The sequence below is a fragment of the Melanotaenia boesemani genome, chromosome 15 (genome assembly GCF_017639745.1).
Source record: "Melanotaenia boesemani isolate fMelBoe1 chromosome 15, fMelBoe1.pri, whole genome shotgun sequence".
NCBI lineage: Eukaryota > Metazoa > Chordata > Actinopteri > Atheriniformes > Melanotaeniidae > Melanotaenia > Melanotaenia boesemani.
In genome coordinates, this window is record NC_055696.1 from 21,581,956 (window position 1) to 21,604,684 (window position 22,729).

The 22,729-nt window shown below is 39.5% G+C and overlaps 3 protein-coding genes across 3 annotated transcripts; 1 reads left to right on the forward strand and 2 right to left on the reverse strand.

Annotated features, from left to right (window-relative positions):
* Nucleotides 1–3,006: 3,006 nt before the first annotated feature.
* On the reverse strand, nucleotides 3,007–10,766 carry si:ch73-261i21.5 (zona pellucida-like domain-containing protein 1). Its single transcript, XM_042008849.1, has 10 exons — nucleotides 10,673–10,766; nucleotides 9,216–9,442; nucleotides 8,954–9,138; nucleotides 8,609–8,681; nucleotides 6,159–6,256; nucleotides 5,905–5,985; nucleotides 5,145–5,316; nucleotides 4,778–4,892; nucleotides 4,660–4,680; nucleotides 3,007–3,164 (listed from the first exon to the last, which is right to left on the reverse strand). The coding sequence occupies exons 1-10, from the start codon at nucleotides 10,764–10,766 to the stop codon at nucleotides 3,007–3,009; spliced, it is 1,224 nt and encodes a 407-aa protein (XP_041864783.1).
* Nucleotides 10,767–15,281: 4,515 nt separating this feature from the next.
* On the forward strand, nucleotides 15,282–16,295 carry LOC121654033 (histone H2A). Its single transcript, XM_042007878.1, has one exon. The coding sequence runs from the start codon at nucleotides 15,542–15,544 to the stop codon at nucleotides 15,926–15,928; it is 387 nt and encodes a 128-aa protein (XP_041863812.1). The 5' UTR covers nucleotides 15,282–15,541; the 3' UTR covers nucleotides 15,929–16,295.
* A 763-nt stretch (nucleotides 16,296–17,058) lies between these two features.
* Nucleotides 17,059–21,887, reverse strand: LOC121654035 (heat shock cognate 71 kDa protein). The gene is made up of 8 exons (XM_042007879.1): nucleotides 21,676–21,887; nucleotides 21,337–21,542; nucleotides 20,373–20,525; nucleotides 19,724–20,279; nucleotides 19,434–19,636; nucleotides 19,035–19,233; nucleotides 18,731–18,963; nucleotides 17,059–17,247 (listed from the first exon to the last, which is right to left on the reverse strand). Exons 1-8 carry the CDS (start codon nucleotides 21,878–21,880, stop codon nucleotides 17,074–17,076), a joined length of 1,929 nt encoding a protein of 642 aa, XP_041863813.1. The 5' UTR covers nucleotides 21,881–21,887; the 3' UTR covers nucleotides 17,059–17,073.
* Between the last annotated feature and the right edge of the window lie 842 nt (nucleotides 21,888–22,729).

Below are 22,729 nucleotides of genomic sequence, written 5' to 3' on the forward strand. Positions count from 1 at the left end.
CATCAACGGTTGTTTAATGTGTCTTTTGAACCATGATGTTGAATATTAAGCTGACATAGCTTAACAGATGGCAACACGACACCGCTTAACGTTTTATTTCAGTTAGACTTTCTGATTTCCTCTCAGATGTGTAAATTATGCAGAAGCCTGGTGTAAAATGCTGGTATCATTGTGTCTCGTGTTGTGCAGGTAGTGGGACGTCCTCAAGTACAGTCAGCTTCTGTTAATCTTTTTTAAGTCCATCTTAATTTATGGAATATGTTTACTGGCAAACATTCCAGCATTACACTCTAAAGTTTGCATCCTCTTCTTCTGTATAAGCAAGCTGGGCTCCATCATCCAGCTCTAAGTATGGTTGCTGTGCTCAGTCACTTCTGGGAAAAGTTAGAAAACCAGCTCCCAAAATGGGGATGTTTTAACACCGGCTCCACATATCTGCTTCCCGTTGGATTTTCTCAATACTCTAACATTGAGAAGTGCTCAAATGTTTGTACAGGGGAAAAATGTTCACAAGCTGCCAGTAGCCCTGGTGTGGTAGGATTGTCACTGATCTTTACTGTATAACAACCAGATTCGTACGTGTTTCACTGGAACAGGAAAGCTGGGGGGTTTGGATCAGGACCTTGGGTCTGCTTTGTAATTCTGTGGGATGGGAAACAAAACTGTAAAAGAAGTAAACAAAGTTTATTTCTAAACTGATAATAAAAGTTTTTTTATTTGACATTTTGTTCATTTTTTAACATGATTTGATCTCACTTTGAGACAAAGTTGTTCAGAACCTAAAAAATCGGTTGTCACCGAGCACAGTAAAATGGTCTTTCTAAACCCATTTCCCTTGAGGACCCCCTTCATGCAAATACTTAAAAAAAACATGGACCCACCCCTTCCTGGAACCATCCTTGGTTTTATGCTTTCAAAAGTGAGAATGATGTATTCTGGCTGAGTCCTGTCCTTCAAAAAAGCCTAAGTTCAATTAACAACATATATCCTTAAAATGTTTATATACATATATATGTGTATATATATATATATATATATATATATATAGAGAGAGAGAGAGAGAGAGAGAGAGAGAGAGAGAGAGAGAGAGCCCTTCTGTGATTGTTTAACACGTAAAATAACTTACATGCTCTGTACCAAATTATAGCGTTCTCTCTAATTTCTACCTGTAGGCAGAAAGAACATCGCAAATCTAGCACACACTCGATCCAAAAAAAAAAAAGTAATTTAAAAGCATTAATAAAATGAATGGAAAGACATTAATGCTAACAGGCTTGATTTCTAAACATCTATTTCTTTGTCTCTGGTGAGAAGTCCGTTCAGTGGGGAACTTGTTCCGTTGTGTTATGGCTTTGTATGAAAAAGTTGATTTTTCCAAAAGCAGTTTTGCATAACGGGATGCAACATTGCCAGCTTGATGAGGACCTTCTTGTTCTGGTTGTTTGTCCAAAGGTCAGATACACAAATGACTAAAGAGGTACCGTGAATTAGTAAGCGAAATAACCGCAGTTGCCTGAGGTGGTCTAAAGTGTCACAAGGCATTAGACTTTGACTTTATTTACTGCTCTTGAGCTAAGTTTAATTCTGAATCAAACACACTGTTGTTAAACTACAGCAGAATAACTATTATATACAAAATCATGAAAAATCAAAAAATGTTGTTGAACGTCTTTATTGGAAAGAAATACAAAACATCTGAGCCTTTAATGGATATAAAAGCCTTAGAAAAACTGACCCAAGTATGAGCTATAAAAATCATTACCCTGTTTAAGTAACACATAAAAAACCTGCCAACAGCTGATTTACCCAATATACCAATGAGTCTAAAAAGGTTACGAAAAGGCATGTAAAGGTTGTAGTGCTTCATTAACTGACGTGTGATTGTTTCTGTGATGATGAATGTGTTTGTAGGTTTGAGCTGTTTGGTTCTGTCCGTTGGTGGAGGCGTACACTCATTACTGATTTTATTATTAATCATAGGATCTGAACGGCTCTGAACTTTGGCTGAAATTATTTTACTTTTGGCCGAATATTTACCTGCTTTCATTTACGCATATCCATGATAATAATTCATGCCTTGTGAGCTTTGCGTTTGTTTGAGACGTTTGTGCACATCCTCAGAAATTAACGCTTTGCCTTCGCAAGCTGCAATACGACAGAAAGCACTAAGGGCGCCAGGTATTGCAAGCGATTTGACTGAAAAATATGGTCACAATGTTGATAGCGGTAAAACGAACTAAGTTTCTAGAACAATACACGCATGCTTGTTATTAAGGGCCTTATATTCTTAAGCCTCTCTAGTCTCCTCCATGTCGCCATGTTTATCGTCTTGTTTAAGCTGAAAATTTTGTTTTTTGTAAACTCTAATGCGCCCTCTAGTGAAATCCTCCAGTAACAAGTGAAGCACACAAAGCAAGGATGTGAACAATTCAATCTCAGTGGAGGCTTAACAGCAAGTATCTTTACATTGTTAGTTGGTCATCAGTTCTGATTTTCAACTGAGAGTAGCTATGTTGTATGTGATCAGAAACATGCACCACAGAAACCATCAGAATGGGTGTAGATGTGCTTATTTTTTCCTGCTGATCCAATCAGAAAAAGGATTAAACACCCCTCTCGAGGCTGATCATGACATGTTTACATGATGCATTTTTGTTCTGATTGGAGGTTTGATTGGATCAAAAGTGCTCTATGTAAACACAGCTATTGTGTCACTTCAGTATGTCTTGCTAAATCAGATGCATGTTTATACGTTGCAATGCAACATGAGAGAAAATGTTTGGATTTCAAGCTATGCTTTTGCTAATATGTGAGCTAATTGTTGTCGTCATAGACAAAACAATTACCTAAACAGTTGAGAACCGTCACATCTGATCTGTACTTAACTAATGCCTACAAGAAATGTGAATGTAGCTTCAAAAATACAAAGGTTTGAAATGAGATCTGACTTTAGTTTTCACACGGTGGCATTTATTCTTGAATGACTGTAGCCGTTCTGAGCCACTGTCACTCCTGTGTGTACAGACTTGTCTTGTTGAATATGGCTTTAGAGTTGAACCTCTGATAAACTATGAAAGCCACCAGAGAGAGGCAGATGGCTCCAATGATTCCTGCTGCAACTGCAACGGCCACCAAAGTATCGCTCCAGGCAGTTTGTTTAGCATCTTGAAAGAAAAGAAACACGATGAATAAAAACATTTTATAATTTTTGTATGTAAGCCTAAGAGAATTATTCTGCAAGTTATTTGACCATTATTTATATGTGCTCCTTCTCTTGGCATGTATTTGATGTTAGCTAGCACTGTGTGGCTAACATTGTCTTGGGAACATACTGTTTTCCATTTCATGCCCCTGTATTTGTGGTAAGCAGATTTCTGAGGTTTTCAGCTGTATAATAGAGTGTAGACTGAACGGTGAAACTAAACTTTTTTAGGCGAAGATGAGAGAAATTTTGTCATTTGGTGGAACATTTTCTATTTTGGTGTGGAGTGCTTTAACATATGTTCCAATTTTTGTGAAATCTCTGCTTTTATTTGGAGTTTATCACAAGTTCTGCAGCAGTAAAGCCAGAAATCTCGCAAGTAGGTTAGCAAAATGGCTCTGTGTAAAATTTAATATGTAGAAATGATCTGGGTTGTTTTTTAGGCATGTAAAAAATATTTATACAGACTTTTAGCGCAGGTTCTGGTGTTTAATTTGATATGCAACATCACTATAGTCTTTCGTGATTAGTGGATTTGTTCCACATTAACGTAAAATCTCACAGCCCCATACGCTTTATATTGTTGCCTAGCAACAGCAAAACATTCTTTTACCATTGTTTTCCTGGTGGTAGGTAAACTGAAGCCACCCTGTAGTTCCTAGTGATGGTTGAAAAGAAAAATGTTGCATAATATGGTAATATTTGTTTAAACTGTTCGATATCGTACAATTAAAATAATTAAGATAATTTCTGATCCCAAAAGCCGACCCCACCATACAAAGGGACAAATAGAAAATGTTGAAATAAGTTAATTAATGCATGTTAAAATGAATACATGTGTAAATAGAAAAATGTGTCATTAAATTATAAAGTCAATTAAAAATAAATATATTAATATATGGAAAGGCCAAAATAAAGTGTATTAATCCATATATAAATAAATAAATCCAAGTATAGATTAAAAATATATTTATTTGTGGCAGGTTTGGTCCTCTATATTGGAGACAGTGAAAATTAATAAAAAATTTAAACTACAAACACTATTTCCAGCAAGGGAAACTCAAAATGATGTCATTAGTTAATGTCTTTGAGCTTTTATATAACAGCCATACGTCCAAATGAAGCATGAATTGAGCAATTTCACTGAATTCAATTTAAAATTTGGTACCATCACTACCATTTAATAGAATGTTCCCACTTTTCTTCTTTTCTTCTTTTTTTATTGTTATTTTTTTATAATAAAAGCTTTATAACATTTATTCTCATTTATTGCATATCCGTGTTCTCAGGGGACTTTTTCTGGCCTTTAATTTGACTTTTAAATTATACTTTAATACTCAACCCTTATACACTCTAAAATATGACATATTTATAGGGTAAGGTAAACCAAACGACATAATTGTCTGAAATGTTCTAACTATGGTTAAATATAAGAAAGAAAAAAGATGAGTACACACCTCCAGATGTCAGCACGTACCCTAGAAAAAGAAAGAGACAGAAATCAGCTCATTCATGATGAACAGAAAGCTTGTGAAAGCTGGGACAGCGTTGAATCTACGACTGCAGCATCCTCACCGTTTTCGATGTGCATGGTGATGGGGCCGGAGCTGACGGTGGCCTCATCGCTTACATCCGTTGCCTGGTCGTTGTTGCCGCTGCGCCGCCTTCTCAAGCCGTTAGAGGTGCAGTTCTGCAGGCGATTCGGTCATTTGGTGAAGACACAAACATTGGATGTAGTGTTAAATAACCATCTCCAATAATTACAATATTTATAGCAAAACAGTTCTAAGTTATCTAATAAAATATTTCTGAAATCCAGATTAATGGATAAATGTTGGAACCATCAGATAAAGCACAGATGGAGAGCTGTGTGTTATCTGCATATCACTAAAGCTTCCTCTTTGTCTCTGCTGTTAAATGTAATGCAGGAAAATATAAAAACCTGAGAGAGTGTTGGGCAGATGGTGTTAACACACAGCCTGGTGGCACAGTGAACATAATAGGTGGAAATCACTGCATTTGTGTTTTGGACAAAGCGGAAAGCCTCAAAAGAGAAACGGGCCTCCTGCTGCTCTCCATTGGTGGTGATCACTGTCTGACCATCCCGATGACATCTTGAAGAGGATAAAGATCATATACAGTCATGTGAAAACCACAGAACACCCTCTTTCAGTTGTAAGGTTTTTGTTTCAGGAGAGAATGAAAACAAAATTAAAAAGATGTGATGGAGAAACTAAATCCACCACATTACCTGTCAAAGTTTTGAAGCCCAACTCAAGAAAAAATGGTGAGAAATTTATTTATTTTTTTATGAAGTCTTTATTTGGTCCTTTAACAAAATCTAAGACAATAATTACCAAAAATATTTTTGTATATTTACCGTTATTTACCATGTGATATGCCAAAATTATTGTAGTGCGTTATTGTGTCCACCAGGGGGCAGAAGACAGGTATCAGATTGTGTACAACAGGGTTTGAACCAATTTTTTTTTTACCATAAAGTGATACAAAAGCTATTAAATATAATACATGTGACATTAAAATGTTAAAGACTGTATTATTTAAAATATTTCTCCTGACACATAAAACCTCATAACTAAATGAGGGAAAACTTGCTTTTTCCTCTTTTATGTGTATAAAAATACAAGCTATCAATATCTAAGACAAGTTAATTAATTTTTTTGTACTTTGCAGTAACCTACCCAACAAAAAGATCATAAGATGAGACGTTGACGGGGTACAGAGAGGTCGTGGCCCAACATCGGTCGAGGTGCACATAGAACCTGTAAGAACAATGTCATAAAAGATAGCAGTATTTTCCAATGTGATTATATCTGCATGAAGATATTGTCAATGGCAGAGTAAAGAGGATAAAAAAAAAGTTGATTTAATTTTTTAATAGATAAAACTCAATAAACTTCTCAAACCACTGAAACCAGTGTAAAATGTGAAGTACCTGCTGGTGAGGTTGGATGCTAATACTTTTACAAAGATCCTGGTCTTTAGCTCCAGGCCAGTCGGAGGGATCTGCATCATGGTGGTGAAGTTTCTGTCCTTCAGGCCCATTAACACACGAGAGGATTGTTATTTACAAACTAAAAATAACACATTTAGATATGAAAAAAAAAGTTAAAAATAGATCATGTTTGGACCCATAATTTATTAATATCTTTTTTTTCTGTACTGTGTAGCTGTCTTCGGGGGGAGGGTGGTGGATATTATTATGTTGATTCTTGCTTAAACTAATATAAAAAAAGAAAAGGCAGTGAGACTCAAGCCACGTATGGAATAATGTAAAAAGAAAACATTAAATCCCATTATTTTGTGGTAAGTAAGTCCTAAGTAATAAGACAGTGTATCTATAGTATAACTCAGTTACAGTGCAGTCAAAATACAATCACAACAAACAAACAACTAGATGCATCTAATTTCACTCATGGGTGCTAGAAAATAGGTGTAGCCACACCAAGGTTGGTTTCTCTAATGTTGGACGTTCTTGGTTGTGCAAACTTTAAAAAATTCGTGCTTGTCTTCTGCAACCACATGAAAGCTGACTCAGGCTACTTAGGCTTTTCTGGGTTGTTCCTTAGCTGCACCCGCCGTAATCCTGGCGTGTGTCTTTGTGTGAGCTGCTGCACTTAATGGCCTCTCATTTGTAATACAATCATTTCCTATTGTCTGTTCCAGTAACAGGGATAGAGCTAAGACATGGATCTAGACTTGCAGCAGGAGGCTACATCCCTGCCTAAGGCAGCTACTGATCTGAAAATGTATAACAAGCTGGTACTAGGAAGTAGGAGCTGAGCTGCCAGCTGTGGCAAATGAGAAAGCTAAATTACTTCAGCCTGGGCAGCAACTCATTCAACTGATGCAGTGACTAACTGGAACATCAGCTGTGTATTTGCATGGACAGAAAAATTACTAGCATCTTTTAGCTTGTTACGTAGTAGTAAGGTAGCTATCTGTGTTGATAGACACAAATGTGTCCACATTCAATGCTACTTCATTATGATGTGGAGGCCTACTTCACACTTCTTTTGACATTTTTACAGAATTTATATTATCTAGACTACATAAAACAGTAGTAGTGGCTAAAATACTCTGGCATTCAGTAAAGATAAATTTTGATCAAGTGTCTTTCTGTCCAGTGTTTGTCCCATTATAAAGCAATAATGTAATAAATATATATTAACACAAACACAGAAAGGAAAAAGAAACCTATGTCTTTGTGCAGAACTGATGTAAGTTTAGGGGCGGCAGTGGCTCAGGCGGTAGAGCAGGTCGTCCAATGATCGGAAGGTCGGCGGTTCGATTCCCGCTCCCGCAGTCATCTGTCGTTGTGTCCTTGGGCAAGACACTTAACCCTCCTTGCCTCCAGTGTTGGCATCGCTGGTGTATGAATGTGTGGATGAATGGTGGGTGATGGTCGGAGAGGCCGTAGGCGCAGACTGGCAGCCACGTTTCCGTCAGCTTGCCCCAGGGCAGCTGTGGCTACACACGTAGCTTACCATCACCAGGTATGAGTGAGGAGTGGATGAATAATGGATTCACACAATGTAAAGCGCTTTGGGTGCCTTGAAAAGCGCTATATAAATCTAATCCATTATCATTGTTATTATAAGTTTCCAGCTCCCTGCTTTGCATGTCGTGCACTGAGCTTCCCATGAATCACTACCAAGACGAACATTGGAATTGTTTCTGTAGTTTGTGAATTTACATTCATGTTTTTGCATTTTCTAGCTTTCTTTGTTTCTGCTTTTAGTGTATTTCTGTGGCAGCATTAGAGCACCTCTTACAGGCCTTTCTTCTTTAACCGACGGCGTACTGGGGAAGCCAATGGTCAGAAATGCCTCCTCATATTTTCTTGTCTTTTTTTCCCCCATTTCTTCTTTTCTGTCATTGAAATGTCTGTTGATTCATCATTGCTGACCTAATGTTTAGCTGTTGGTACTTTCCCAAATGTGTCCATGTTATGCTAGCTGTGCAAAAACTGCAACTTTTGTTGAAGACAAAAAAAAAAGTCTGGCTCCTTGGATGTGAAATTGAAATAAATGGGTTACTCAATACTGCTTAAAATTTTAATAATACTGTATTTTGATAGTGGATCATAAAAACACAAAGACATTGTTGTGTTACTGTGTTGCATCTCAGACAATACATACTTGCACCCAAAGCAATCTGCAACATCCTGCACCCTCACACGTGTGTGGTACGTTGTAGCTTTGAATACTTTATTTGAATCCTGATACTGTTGTTATTCTGCCACATGTGCCGAGGGCAGAAACACTGCCCCTGAGCCACTACTTAGCCAACTTGACGCTGATGTCATTTCGTTGAATATGTAGATCACTGGTACTGTTTTCTTAAACATAAAACCATTTCCTGTTGGCACATGCCTGTTCTTACCGAGTAGAGTCGCATGCTCAGTGTGCTGATAAAGCTCCCGTTATTGTCTCGGATTGCCACTTTGGTTCCAGTTCTGTTGGGCAGAAAAGATTCTGTCAGCAGCTGAAAATCAGTCGAGGGGGTTGAGAAGCCAACTTGTAAGCAACCAGGTCATCATTTATTTGATACAAGAGAGAACAACAGTTTCAGGTGAGATTTATTTTCTCCTGAAACTAGACTCAAAAGTAACACACACCTCTAAAGCCACTGTCTGGCAAATTTAATCTTTCTTATAAAGAATCATTTACAACCACCTTGGCTTAATTCTTACATTTCAAGTTTTTGTTAAAGTAAAGTTTCACTTACACGCTCATCTTGGTGTTGTTGACCAGGTACTGCAGTGGGTAGCGACAGGAGAACTTGTATATCGCCTCTAGGTGGTAAGTGATGGTTCCTGCGGTTTGGTCCTCAGAGCAGACCATGCCTGAGATGTTGACGTACTGAACATTGGAGTAAGCTGCAAACATCCCACTTCCTACCTCCTCAGTAATCTTTGAGAAAGAAGAGTTTAGTGAGAATGTGTTGTAGGTAGCACCTTGCATGGTTTTTTCGAGCTCTGTTACCTTACAGTCATTGTGCTGGAGCAGTCAGCGATGGCACGTTCTGTGATGGAAAAGTTGAACTTGACAACAGGCGGGTTGGCTGTCCAGTCTGCTGTGCCTCTACACTGGCTTTTAGAGTGCTGTGCATTGAGGGCCAGTAGTGACTCATTGTATCCGCTGAAATAGAGTGGACACAGGAGGATCTGGAGGTTCACTGTCTGACTTCCACAAATGACGTCGATATCTGAGTTAGCTGAAACAGAGAGAGCAGGAGGTCAAAATCAGCAATGCCTTCTAGACCTCTGGAGGATTAAGACAGAGAAAGCAAATGATGATGAAAGGGTTTTCAACAAAAAGAAACCAACATATTTATGTTGATGAGACACATAAACACCACAATTTTATGTGATGAGTCTCCCCTTTAGATTACTCACTGATTTTAATTCAGTTACATAAATGTCATCACTTTATAGCTTGAAGTCAGCATTGTGGTGGTAATTTTATTTCTTAAGAGTATAATTTATTTGAGAATTTCTCTTCCTGGAGAGCAAACTGTGTTGATTTTGATCTGTTTATAGATGTTTTTAAATGCAGGCACACTGGCTAGAACAAGCTTTTCCGTTGTCAGTAGTCGTGCATTTACCCTCAGTGCTCTGAGGACTATGAATTAAGCCCAGTAATACCATTTCCCCCCCATGGTACAAACCTGGGATGCCACACAGTGTCCAGCTCCGGTCCTTGTAGACCAAAACCCTGCAGGTTTTTGATGTGTCCCTGCTTCTACACCCCTGGCTCAAATGAACGAGTCATTGTGCAGAGCTTTATAGGCTGTTGGATCCATTTAATTTGTTGTAGCAGGAAACACTGAAAACCTGCAGGATAGTGGCCCTTGAGGCCCGACTTTGGACACCCTGCTGTACAAGGTCTCCTGTTTATTTGAAATTTATTTAATGGAAAACCCCTTGAGATGCAGCATCTCGTTTTCAAGGGGGTGTGGAGGGCTACAAAGTCTGAAAACCACACCTTTCTGAGAAAAATTTGTTTATTTTTCTCAACTGATTTGCAGATGTTGCTCGACTTCTCTGTGTGAGATGTTGCGGTCACTGAACGTGTTTCTGTAAAGAAGCATTCACCTGCATCCACTCTTGCAACCCTGAATGCAGCATCCTCTTTGAAAATAAGGATGTGTTGAGTTCCCATCAATACTGGTCGGAGCCAGAGCCAATAAAATAACTTTGACATGTGACTGAATACTAATAAGACACTTATCCACAGCAGGAACCAGGTGTTGACATGTTTTTTGATTGGTGTTTAAAGGTCTGATTTTAAAATGTACAAATCTGGGTGACAATGGGGATTAACATTAGTCTAGCAGCCTACTACTCGCATAGTGTAGGTGAGGTCCATTTGTCAGAAAAATACTGTTCTACATTGATTAATTACATTTAGCTACTGTATTTCATTTCATAAGATCCCCACTTACCTGGACTCCTGTACGTGGGCTGTCCGGGACAGGCATTTTGGCCATTGACAAGAAGAATTTTGGCAAGTTGATATGTGAGAAGAACCAGCCACATTGTTCTGCAGCTGCTGGAGAATAAACAGGAATTAGAAATGCACATAATTTCCTCCATAAGAAGTCCTGTTCAGAACCTAAAAATGCAATGGGAGACACTCAGGAAGGTTTTTAATTCACAGTCCCTCTAAAATTTACCCCAGAGGCTAATTCCAATATACTGTGTTGAATATGAGCCCCCCCCCTCCACTAGTGCAGGACAGGTCGTCAGCATTTTTTAATAATTTTGCAAGATATAGCAAACATAAATACCATGAAGAATACTTGCAAAATGACATGTGCATGTGAGGACAGATACTAATAGGACATATAGTATAGGACAAATAGTTTAACAACACTGTCATCAAATGTAATTTTATTGGAACTTAGGTGCTTCTGGTGTAAGATGTTCCCTGTCATAGAAATGACCTTTTATTCAGGGTGACTGGATTCATCAGAGTACAAGCAGCTAGTTTTAATTTTTAATCTAAGTCTAATTACATTTTATCAGTTTACTTATTAACCTATTGGTCTGAAGCATTGGTCAGGTTCTTTTAATTGACCCCAATCTCCTTCATTTGATATTCAAGCAGCAGCTTGAATTGAAACAAATAGAGATTAGCTTAGATTAGATTAGCCTTTTATGCATTATCATAAGAATGCATTACACTGCATGGCCTTGTTAAATATGTTATATTGAAATCATATTCCCCTAAAAGCAGGAATCAACAGGATGATAGTACTAAAGTTTTCAGGTAAAGCAGAAGTACCTTAAATTACTCATAACTCCTACAGTTGGCAATTTATTTACCAGTGATGACAATCAATGAGACTGTTATAAATGGTTTCCAACCAATAAAATGCATCTGTTAACACATTTTAAGACATAAAATTATAATACTTTGCCATTATGATACTAATTGATCCTGTAGCAGCTACAGTTAAATTTAATTTACTCTTTGCAATAATATTAAATTATTATTAAGGTGTCTAATTCTAAACATACATCCTTTGACTGATAATTAGTGACTGTTGGAGTGCATTTAATATGCACTTCACACACACACACACACACACACACACACACACACACACACACACACACACACACACACACACACACACACACACACATATATATATATATATATGAGTGTGTGTGTGTGTGTATATATGACAATGAAATGACAATGAAAATGACAATATGTTGATAATGACTGAATTATCACTATTAACAACAGTATTGAAAACCAATGTTTTAGTTCAAAGCTTATAAAAGTCACATCTCACCTTAAACAGAGAGTGCTGCTCCACCTCCGGTTCTTACTATATCTTTTAGCGTGTCTGCTCTTACTTCATGACTTTCAGCCCTTTATACTGGCCTCCTTTCCAGATAAAGAGTTCACAGGAAGCCCACTGAGAGGGGAAAGCAACACAAGCCGGCTGATCATCTGACAGACTATGAACAATAGGTAAATGTATATGGTGGTTCTTTGGTTTGGTGTGACTTTATACTAAGAAACTGAATTTAACTCATCATGTTGGCACTTTGGCTGCCAACATGTCTGGTAACCAAGCCAGAAATATAATGATGCTACATAATCCTCTCTGGGTTTCCACATCTTAATTGTCATTATTTTACTCATTTTATTGGTAACAGATGAGAAGTTTTCATGTTTTTTTTTTCTTTTTGTTCTTTTTTTTTTTTTTTTTTAGGTTTTTCTGAAACTCACATAGTCACAAGTCTGTTTATGATTACCAGACATATGCAAATAATACAAAAACAGCAAGAAGATGCAAAAACTTTTAAGCTTTGTCGTTGGATCTAATCTTGCACAACCTGAAAGCATTACATAATTAAAATATTAATACCTGATCATTTGTTTCAGACATATTTACATGAGGGAGCCATGAGAGCTCTGTTGTGACCTTTGCTTCGTTTAAGTGCCCCCTATTTGCCGGGGGCAAATACTCTTTGTTAGAAAACTAGGTCTCCTGCACATCATCTCAGACTTAAAGAGAAAGACACACCTTGTTGAACAAAACCTCCTGCAACCGTCACCTGAACCACAAATACCCCCTCAGATTCCCCTCCAGCAATCCTGGGGACCTGATCAGGACAGACCACACAATGGAGGGTAGATGAGCTTACACTGAGCTTAGCATGAAGACGTTCTTTTTGGCTGTGCTTAATGTGTTATTTGTTTCAGATAATACCTCTGAGATTGAATTTTTAATCCCTTCAGACCTAAAGCTTTGTTTAAAACAACGAACTTAAACCCTTAAACCTGGAATCTTTCAGCAACAATGACATCTGCTCATCTTCTTGCACTTGTAAACTCCGACCCTGCTTAATCCCCGAAAAGCACAACAACAACAATGGTGGACCTCTGTGTCATGTCTGTGCTGCTGCATCGTTTTAATTCATGTGGTCTCTTGATGAGAACAACTCTGGATAAGACAAAAAAGTTGCTGGTGGGTCATTTTGAGAATGGCGTTGTTGACAAGCAGGTATGGAGGTTGGCATGCGACCCTTTTGTTGTTGTGCTCTGTTTTCCCTTCTTAATGAGGATGCGGTGCACATCTGGGTGTGTCGTTGCAAAAGTTTAATCGCCTACAAGAGGCCTGGCTACCCACTACATCGTTTCTGGACCTCTCTGAATTTTCCCCTGCAGAGAGAAAGTTTTCATTTCAATGTTGAATAAATGTAATATTTTTCAAACACACCAAGGACAAAATTGTGCATTTTGCATGGAAAAATTGTGGCGTAAACAAACTTACAATATAGGCCCAAGTGTTTTTTCCTCACAAACAGGGATAATGTTATAAAAAATACATTTTTTCACCATAATCAGTTATTTTTGTGCCCAATTATGATTAGAGGGAGCAGCCAGTTCAGTGTTTAACTGAAAGGCTGCAGTTAACACCAGACTGAATCAGAAATGTCAAATCAAACTTTATTCATAAAGTGCTTTTCAGGCCAAAGGCAACACAAAGTGTTTTATTGTTACAGTGAGTCAGGCAGGAATGATTTCTGGACTCCAAGATACAAACGCTGAGCAACCAAAAGAGCAGAGAATGGTTAGTTTTAGAAAAGGGATTTAATAGAGTTTCTGAGCAGAATTTGGAGAGCAGTTTTAATCCACGAGCAGGATCCAGGGATCACGGTGGTTCACGGCTGACAGAGGGGATGGCAGGCAGAGCGTTGTGTGGAGCCGGCTTGAGCTGGAGATGGGAGTGAATCAGAGCGGGAGGGAAACAGTCCAGGAGGTTGGTGTGGTAGGCAGGACTGACAGAATCCGGAGAACCAGGAATCTAGACACAAGACAGGGTTATGAGACACAAGTTGGATAAAGGTAGAGAACTAGAGAGGCCAAGATATACCAGGTAAGTAACTGGACGATGCAGGGAATGAATGAAGAAAGGTCCGGTGTTTAAGTATTGTGGTGGTTGATTGGTGGATGAGGTCCTGGTGTGAAGATCAGCCCAGGTGAGGTGATTGCTGCTGTTGTAATTCTCCTGGCTGGGAACAAACATGACGCACAAGACAGACAGAGGGAGCCAGACGCACACACTAGGGCTATCCAGGAACACACACAGGGGAGACAGACAGGAACCCTAACATTTATATGATAAAAAAAAAAAGCAATTCATGCATATTAAAATAAAAGAAGCCTTTACACTCATAAAAATAGATAACATAGAAGTAAAACAAACAAACAAAAAACACTCATTAAAGTCTCTTTCACACACACAGTCGCACACACACATGCATACACACAAACAAAGCAGTTGTGCAAGGTGCAATGTGTGAACTGTTGTGAAACTCCTGGGGAGGGGAGGCATGGCTGCTTTGTAGGTGCAGGAAAGGTGATTTGAGGCCACATCTTCTGTTGTTTTTCCAGATGAACATAGATGGTTTCCTTGACACCTCATCAACAATCTATCATCTCTGTCCAAAATGCCTGAGCAGTGGGTATTAGAACTGAAGAAGAAGGAGGTGAAACATCTCCAAGTACCAAAACAAAGCCCATTTGCCTTTACTCAGGCTACTATAGGATTACTATGACCTGGATGACTGAGAATCTCCACCAACATATAAACACAACCTTAAAGTCCTGAACACCAACTTACTCATTCAGAGTTTATTGAATAATTTGTTGTTACAGATGTGCTGCCGCAATTACATTTAAAATCAGCTAAAATTTTCTATTAAATAATAAAATATCTCAGTTTCAACAACTGACATTTTGTTTATGTTCTATTTGGAATAAAATGGGTTGATGAGATTTGGAAAGCATTGTTTTCTGTTTTCATTTACATTTTACACAACATCCAAAATTCTTTAGAATTGGGGTTATGGAAGGAATATCATTCTTTTCTGTTTGCTTACAGCGTTTTATTATTTTTTTTTATTTGTTTTTCTCTCTCTCTCTGTTCTGTCCTTGTAGCAAATTATTTTGAACATGTTTCAGGTACAGGGGTTAATATTACAAGATCTGTCGTCTCCGCTAATTAAATCACTTTCTCTCGTGAGTCCTGTATTTATAAGGTTCCTGTGCAAAGTCCTATGCGCCGTCTCTTCTCTGGGATTGGCGCATCGTTTACCAGAGGACAATCATTACTGCAGGTCGCGCTGCGCCATTGGCTCATGCGTCTCAGCTTCACGCCTCCAATAGGAAAAACCTTTACGACATCCGTCCGCACAGTCACGAATAATCACATAAAGGTTCACGCGCGTCGCTCCACTCGCGTCATCTGTTTATTGTTCACCGATCACTGCTGCTTTAAATCAACATGTCTGGTAGAGGGAAAACCGGAGGCAAAGCTAGAGCAAAGGCGAAATCCCGATCCTCCCGGGCCGGACTTCAGTTCCCGGTAGGTCGCGTTCACAGGCTGCTGCGCAAAGGCAACTACGCGGAGCGCGTCGGCGCCGGGGCTCCTGTGTATCTGGCGGCCGTGCTGGAGTACCTGACGGCTGAGATCCTGGAGCTGGCAGGAAACGCGGCCAGGGACAACAAGAAGACCAGGATCATCCCCCGACATCTCCAGCTGGCAGTGCGTAACGACGAGGAGCTGAACAAGCTGCTGGGAGGTGTGACTATCGCACAGGGAGGAGTGCTACCAAACATCCAGGCTGTGCTTCTGCCAAAAAAGACGGAGAAACCGGCCAAGAGCAAGTAGGAGAAAGGACCGAGGCCGGGCTGGAGTCAGGCGGGGCGGACGGCTATCCCCGAAGCCAGCAACTTTTCCACATCAGTGTTTTCTATTTTGTTTTGTTTTTAATAACATTCTTTAGAATAGACGTTGTTTTGGTTTTTGCTGTTTCTATAATAAAACATGAGCCTAATCGGCTTCTCATCGGGACTATTCACAGACTGCCCCATCCGCTCGGAAAATGGAGGCGCTCTCTGAAGCTTGGAGACATAAAGAAAGAAATCCTTTTTTTAATATGGATGGGGGTCGGTTTTTCTTTAGCTTTGTTGAAAAAATATTGTGATGTTGTTTATTATGTTGTGCTGTTTCCATTAAAGGCTTGTAGGAAACTGTATGTTTGTGTTGTCATCCGGGTTTCCAGTCTGTTTAACAGGCGTCAGATGAGCTGCGGCCTTTCTGGTGTTTACAGGAAGAGTTTTATGGTTTACAAGCTGATTTCTTTGATCCATTTTACTTTGTTAGACTTTGTTGTGTTTATCTGGGCCTCACCTCACAATAATAAGAGAATTTTCTAATTAGTGGCTTAACTTAAATCCGGTTTTTGTTCTTCCTGACGTAAACATGTAGCCTTGAAAAACCAGTTTACTGTAGACATGTTTTTTTTTAAAAATACATTCCCTTTAAATACGGTGTTGTCCTTTAATTAAATGATATCAATGGAAGTGGAGAGGCCCAATTGACATAGGTAATGCTTTTGCAATATAAACTTAAAAAACATGTACTCATTTATCATTTATGAAAATCCATTAATTAAATGAATGGACAGAAGCCTCATTAATACTATTATAAAAAGGGGCTCATTCTTTAATGAATTTAGATCAAGCTTTACGATTTAATTTAAATTCCTAATATTTATTCTCCAGACACAGGAAATATCTGGGGCCAAAAAAAGAGGTTACTTGTTCTTTATCCACTGGACAACAACAAAAACATCTGCCAAGACAGAGGATGTTTCAGTCAAAACTTATTTTTCAGGACTCCGGTAAAACAGTGTTTGCTTTATTATCATGCTTTTTACATGTGGATATGAGACTGACTTGAACACATTTGGCCTCTGGGTTGTTCATGCTTGCTTATTGTTTGGGGATGTTGAAGAGCTGCAGGTGCTGCAATTAATCAACTTCCTCGATGGTCGGTCCAGAGGATCCTCCACCTGCTGGGGCACCTCCCGCTCTGGGGAAGTCGCCTGGCATCCCACCAGCACTCTGGTACAGATTGGTGATGATGGGGTTACACACCTTCTCCAGCTCCTGCTGCTGATGTTCATATTCATCCCTCTCTGCAGTCTGATATAAAAAAATTCAGTTTATATAATCACATATTCAGGAGTAATAGCTTTAATCTGAACTTTTATTTTAAAGATTCAGGTCAAAGCTTTTATTTAGTTGCTGCTCCGTGGATTGGAACATTATAGCTCTACTAAACACAAGTAATGCATGATAAATCTTCAATCTCTGAAGAATACCAGTGTAGTAAATGAGATGGATAAACATGTTTAATTTTAGAGGCTTTTAAAAGTTTGCTTTACATGCTGATCAATATTGTTTACTTCTAAGGTTTCCACTTTCTTCATCAAAAGCATTCTTTACTCTGACATGAATCCCAATACCTAATTTATTACAAGTAAAAATGCTATAGTATCTTGTTTTCATTTCCTTCAAATGTTCTAAAAAGGCATAAAGTACTGTGCAAAGGTCTTGATCCAGCTCTCATTTCTTCATATTTGGCTTCCAAAAAGCCAGACTTATTTCTCATTTAAAAACTCCAGGCTTTTTAAAGTTTAAAAATCTTTCTTTAGATATTGACTGTTATTTTTCACCCATTTCAGTCCAGTCCTTGTATCTGACCACTTTCAAAGACATCTGTTTATTTTAAGCTGCTTAAACGTGGCCGACAAAGTAATGCTCCTAACAAAACGGATGAACCAATCGACACAAACTTAGCAAAACAACTGTTTCTAAATGGGATGTTATGCACTTTGTTACCAGCAGCCTGTCACAGAGGCACATCTTTTGTTCCCATTTCTTTAGATACGTCTATGAACAATGCCAAAGATAACACAGTTTTAAAGAAAACAGAATTTACGCTGCAACAAGGTGATTCACACAGAGCTGTTAGCTTAAAACTTATTTCAGCATGATGTGCAACGTATTCTTACAATTTTTGAGTAAACTGGACAAGTGGAAAACAAAAGAGGAGTCAGGCCTAAAAAAAAAAAAAAAGCCTGGGTGGTGCATCTGGACCTTCAGTTGATCCATCTACTGTAGGTAAAAGCCTCATCAGAAATGGTCTCTTTGGAAATGTGGTTGTCAAAAAGCCATTTAAAAAGGGAAACAGGGAGAAAAGGCTGAGGTATGTCACATGACCCAAGAACTAGACTGAAAATCTGTGGCAAAAAGGTCTGATGGAGGAATGAATCCTCCCCAGAACCCGAACCTCAACATTACTGAAGCAGTGTGGGATCATCTGGACAGAGATCAGAACAAAAGGCAGAAACATACTTTCAAGAAGTCTGGAGAACTATCCAAGGAGGCTACTTGAAGAAATGACAGGAAGCTTGTCTAAGAGGGTTCAGACTGCATTTACATTTACTATTTATTTGCACATGATTAAGAAAATTATTGCACTGATTTCCAGTTTTATTATAAATATTGATGAGGTGTGTCTAAAACATTTGCGAACAGTTTTCTCTGACCACTAAAAGATGGTTGGAAAATATGACTAATTTCAGAGCTGAAATAAAGTCCATTAACCAGCATCATTTCTAACCTGGTTCTTGTCCAGCCAGCTGATGACCTCGTTGCACTTCTCCAAGATCTTCTGCTTGTCGTCATCGCTGATCTTGCCAGCAAGCTTCTCGTCCTCCACGGTTGACTTCATGTTGAAAGCGTACGACTCCAGGCCGTTCTTTGCAGACACCTTGTCACGCTGGACGTCATCCTCGGCCTTGTACGTCTCAGCTTCCTGAACCATACGCTCAATGTCCTCCTTGCTGAGACGACCTGGAAGAAAACTGAAGTCAGAAACCCTGCAGACGTGTAACAGACTCTACTGACGTTTGACTTAAACTCACCCTTGTCATTGGTGATGGTGATCTTGTTCTCCTTGCCGGTGCTCTTGTCAACAGCTGAGACATTCATGATACCGTTGGCATCAATATCAAATGTCACCTCAATCTGAGGAACACCACGAGGAGCAGGAGGGATGCCCGTCAGCTCAAACTTGCCCAGCAGGTTGTTGTCCTTTGTCATGGCACGCTCACCCTCGTAAACCTGTTTGAAATACAAAGGGTTAACAAACAACCCAAACAGCTAAAAGTCCAGATCTCTGCAGACTTTATTTCGCTCAGATATCCAAGGAAGGTCGGGGCCATCTTTGGTCTTTCGACCTCTGGTGGAAACTACGAATGGCAGGAATAAACGTCATCACAGCGAAACACTAAAGAGGTGAATGTGATGTGCATTATCCTCACCTGGATGAGGACACCAGGCTGGTTATCGGAATATGTGGTGAAGGTCTGGGTCTGCTTGGTGGGAATGGTGGTGTTACGTTTGATCAGAACTGTCATGACACCTCCGGCCGTCTCGATACCCAGAGACAGGGGGGTGACGTCCAGAAGCAGCAGGTCCTGCACGTTCTCCGACTTGTCACCAGAGAGGATGGCAGCCTGGACAGCTAGAAATACAAAAAACAGGTTTAATCCAACAATGACAGAAACACTGATGGTGAACTGTTCAAGAAAAGTTAGCTCTGAACTCTTACCAGCTCCATAGGCCACAGCCTCATCTGGGTTGATGCTCTTGTTGAGCTCCTTCCCATTGAAGAAATCCTGGAGCAGTTTCTGGATCTTGGGGATACGGGTGGAGCCACCGACCAGCACGATGTCATGGATCTGGCCCTTGTCCATCTTGGCGTCACGGAGGGATTTCTCCACGGGGTCCAGGGTGCCACGGAAGAGGTCAGCGTTGAGCTCCTCAAAGCGAGCCCTGGTGATGGAGGTGTAGAAGTCCACTCCCTCGTACAGAGAGTCGATTTCGATGCTGGCCTGGGTGCTGGAAGACAGGGTGCGCTTCGCTCTCTCACAAGCGGTGCGCAGACGGCGGACGGCCCTCTTGTTGTCGCTGATGTCCTTCTTGTACTTGCGCTTGAACTCTGCGATGAAGTGGTTCACCATGCGGTTGTCAAAGTCCTCCCCACCAAGATGAGTGTCTCCAGCTGTGGACTTGACCTCAAAGATGCCATCTTCAATGGTCAAGATGGACACATCGAAGGTGCCGCCACCCAGATCAAAGATGAGGACGTTTCTCTCTGATCCAACCTGAAATTAAATTACAAGATTTAGAACAATCAGCAACAACAACTTGCCTCAATTTGGTTCTTCACATGAGAATTTCACACATGACTAATTTACCTTCTTGTCCAGCCCGTAGGCGATCGCAGCTGCAGTGGGCTCATTGATGATACGCAGAACATTGAGGCCAGAGATCGTACCAGCATCCTTGGTGGCCTGACGCTGGGAGTCGTTGAAGTAGGCAGGTACTGTGATTACAGCGTTGGACACAGACTGACATGAAATAGAAAAAAAGATTAAAAGGTTTATTACATGAAATTGGTGCAATTTAAGTTCCTCTGACATTTTTGGCTGTATTTAATGTACTGGGTCTCCAAAAATCTATATTTAAAAATTTTATATATACATTGAAATGTCTCCTTTAATACAGTGTAAAACACATTAATTATTTTTTTCTTTTATTGTTTTTTCCCTATTTTTTCATGTCTCTTGTAGCCTTCAATAAAACTGTAGTTGGATTATAATAAATTAAACTCTACAAAAGTCCACACATTTTGATATCAACATAAACATCTATTTGTATTTTGTTTTGCAAGTAATGATTTTTTCAAAATAAATGGATGATTATTAATTAAAATAACATTACTTAGTTCTGTACCACAAAAAGTCCTCCCCCTCAGAAAAACAATAGTATGATCCATATGAGCATGAACACTGACAATCAGCATCAGGACAACAGAGGCAACATTTCAGTCATTTATCTTGTGATACTGTGGTCGTCAAACTTAATGACTCAGCATTATTACATAGGATAAAAAAACTATTATTTATTAATAAGATTTGTGTTATTTCAAGAATCTATCATAGTTCTGAATATATCATGGATGCCATGTTCTCTCTCTGGCATTACAAAGCAGTGGTCATTTTTAGCTAAAATCCCAACCCTGTCACACTCGTTCCCTGTTGTTTTAACCCTTTAGTTGACATCATGTGGAAGTCCAGTTTGTACTGTCTTGTGGAATGACTTGCACAGCATACTGAGGCAGTTTTGTAGACAGCTGCTCAACATATGCTGTAAATTTACCTTTCCTAGGTAGGCTTCAGCAATCTCCTTCATCTTTGTCAGCACCATGGATGAGATCTCCTCGGGGTAGAAGGTTTTTCTTTCACCTTTGTACTCAACCTCTACTTTGGGGCGCCCACTATCACTGATTATATTGAACGGCCAGTGTTTCATGTCAGACTGAACCACTGGGTCCTCAAATCGTCTGCCAATCAAGCGTTTAGCATCTGCAATGACCAGGGAAAAAAAAACAACAACAAACAAACAAACAAAAAAAAAAACAGTTTTATTCAGACATGTCTCTGGCAGCTGAAGATAATCGTGATGTTTTGGGAATGCACTGATCTCCTGAGGGCTTACCAAAAACTGTGTTGGTGGGGTTCATGGCAACCTGGTTCTTGGCTGCATCTCCTATCAGCCGCTCTGTGTCTGTAAATGCCACGTAGCTGGGTGTGGTTCTGTTGCCCTGGTCGTTGGCGATGATTTCCACCTTGCCATGCTGGAACACACCAACACAGGAGTAGGTGGTCCCAAGATCGATCCCAACAGCCGGCCCTTTGGACATGGTTGGTCTGGCAAATTGAAACAATTCATGGTTTATGAGATTCCAGCAGGGGGCAGCACAGGTAAAGTCTGCATATGTTATAAAGAATGAGAATGCATTTTCTTTAAGAGTCTTTGTCTGTCCCCCCTTTTCTTTGTATTTGCTTCCAAACAGTCTGACTTTTATTTAATCTATTAAAGTGGTCTCAAGGAAAAGTTCCCCAGACTTTCTGGAGGTCTTCAAAATCTTTTCTTTAGACTGTGGCTACTTTTCTACTCATTTCTAGTCCATTCTTTGCATCCTTTTATTTACAGAGGATAATGTTTTCTTTGTTAAGCCACTTAACAGAGACCCATGACACATTAATTCTTAGAAAATGCTCCTGTAATTCAAGGGATGGACCAGGCTCTTTGTTACAGTAGCCTGCCACAGAGACACATTATTTGCTCTAATTTCTTTAATTAATCTATGACAATGACCAAAAATAACACAGTGTGACAGAAAATAAGATTTTTGTAGCCACGAAGTGATTTCCAAAGAGCTAACTTCTGATGAAACTGAATAAGAAGAAATGTTTGGCCAGAATTCTTCTGTCTTCGCTCACGCCAGTTACACATCTTATTAATACATTATAAGAACAGAATAGATCACGGATCAGATATCAGCCGAGTGGAGCCAGATTAAATTCAAAACTCTGAGCTGTAGTTTGTTTGGGTCATTAAACTGTTATTTCAGTCTTTGCTGCGGTTTTGGTGCTGCTTTCTGCACTTTTACGCTTGTTTATTTACAGACTACAGCGCGTATTTTCCGTCACTCTGCTGCATCATGTCAATCATAAAACCGCTGACCATCCAGCTGATCATCCTCTAC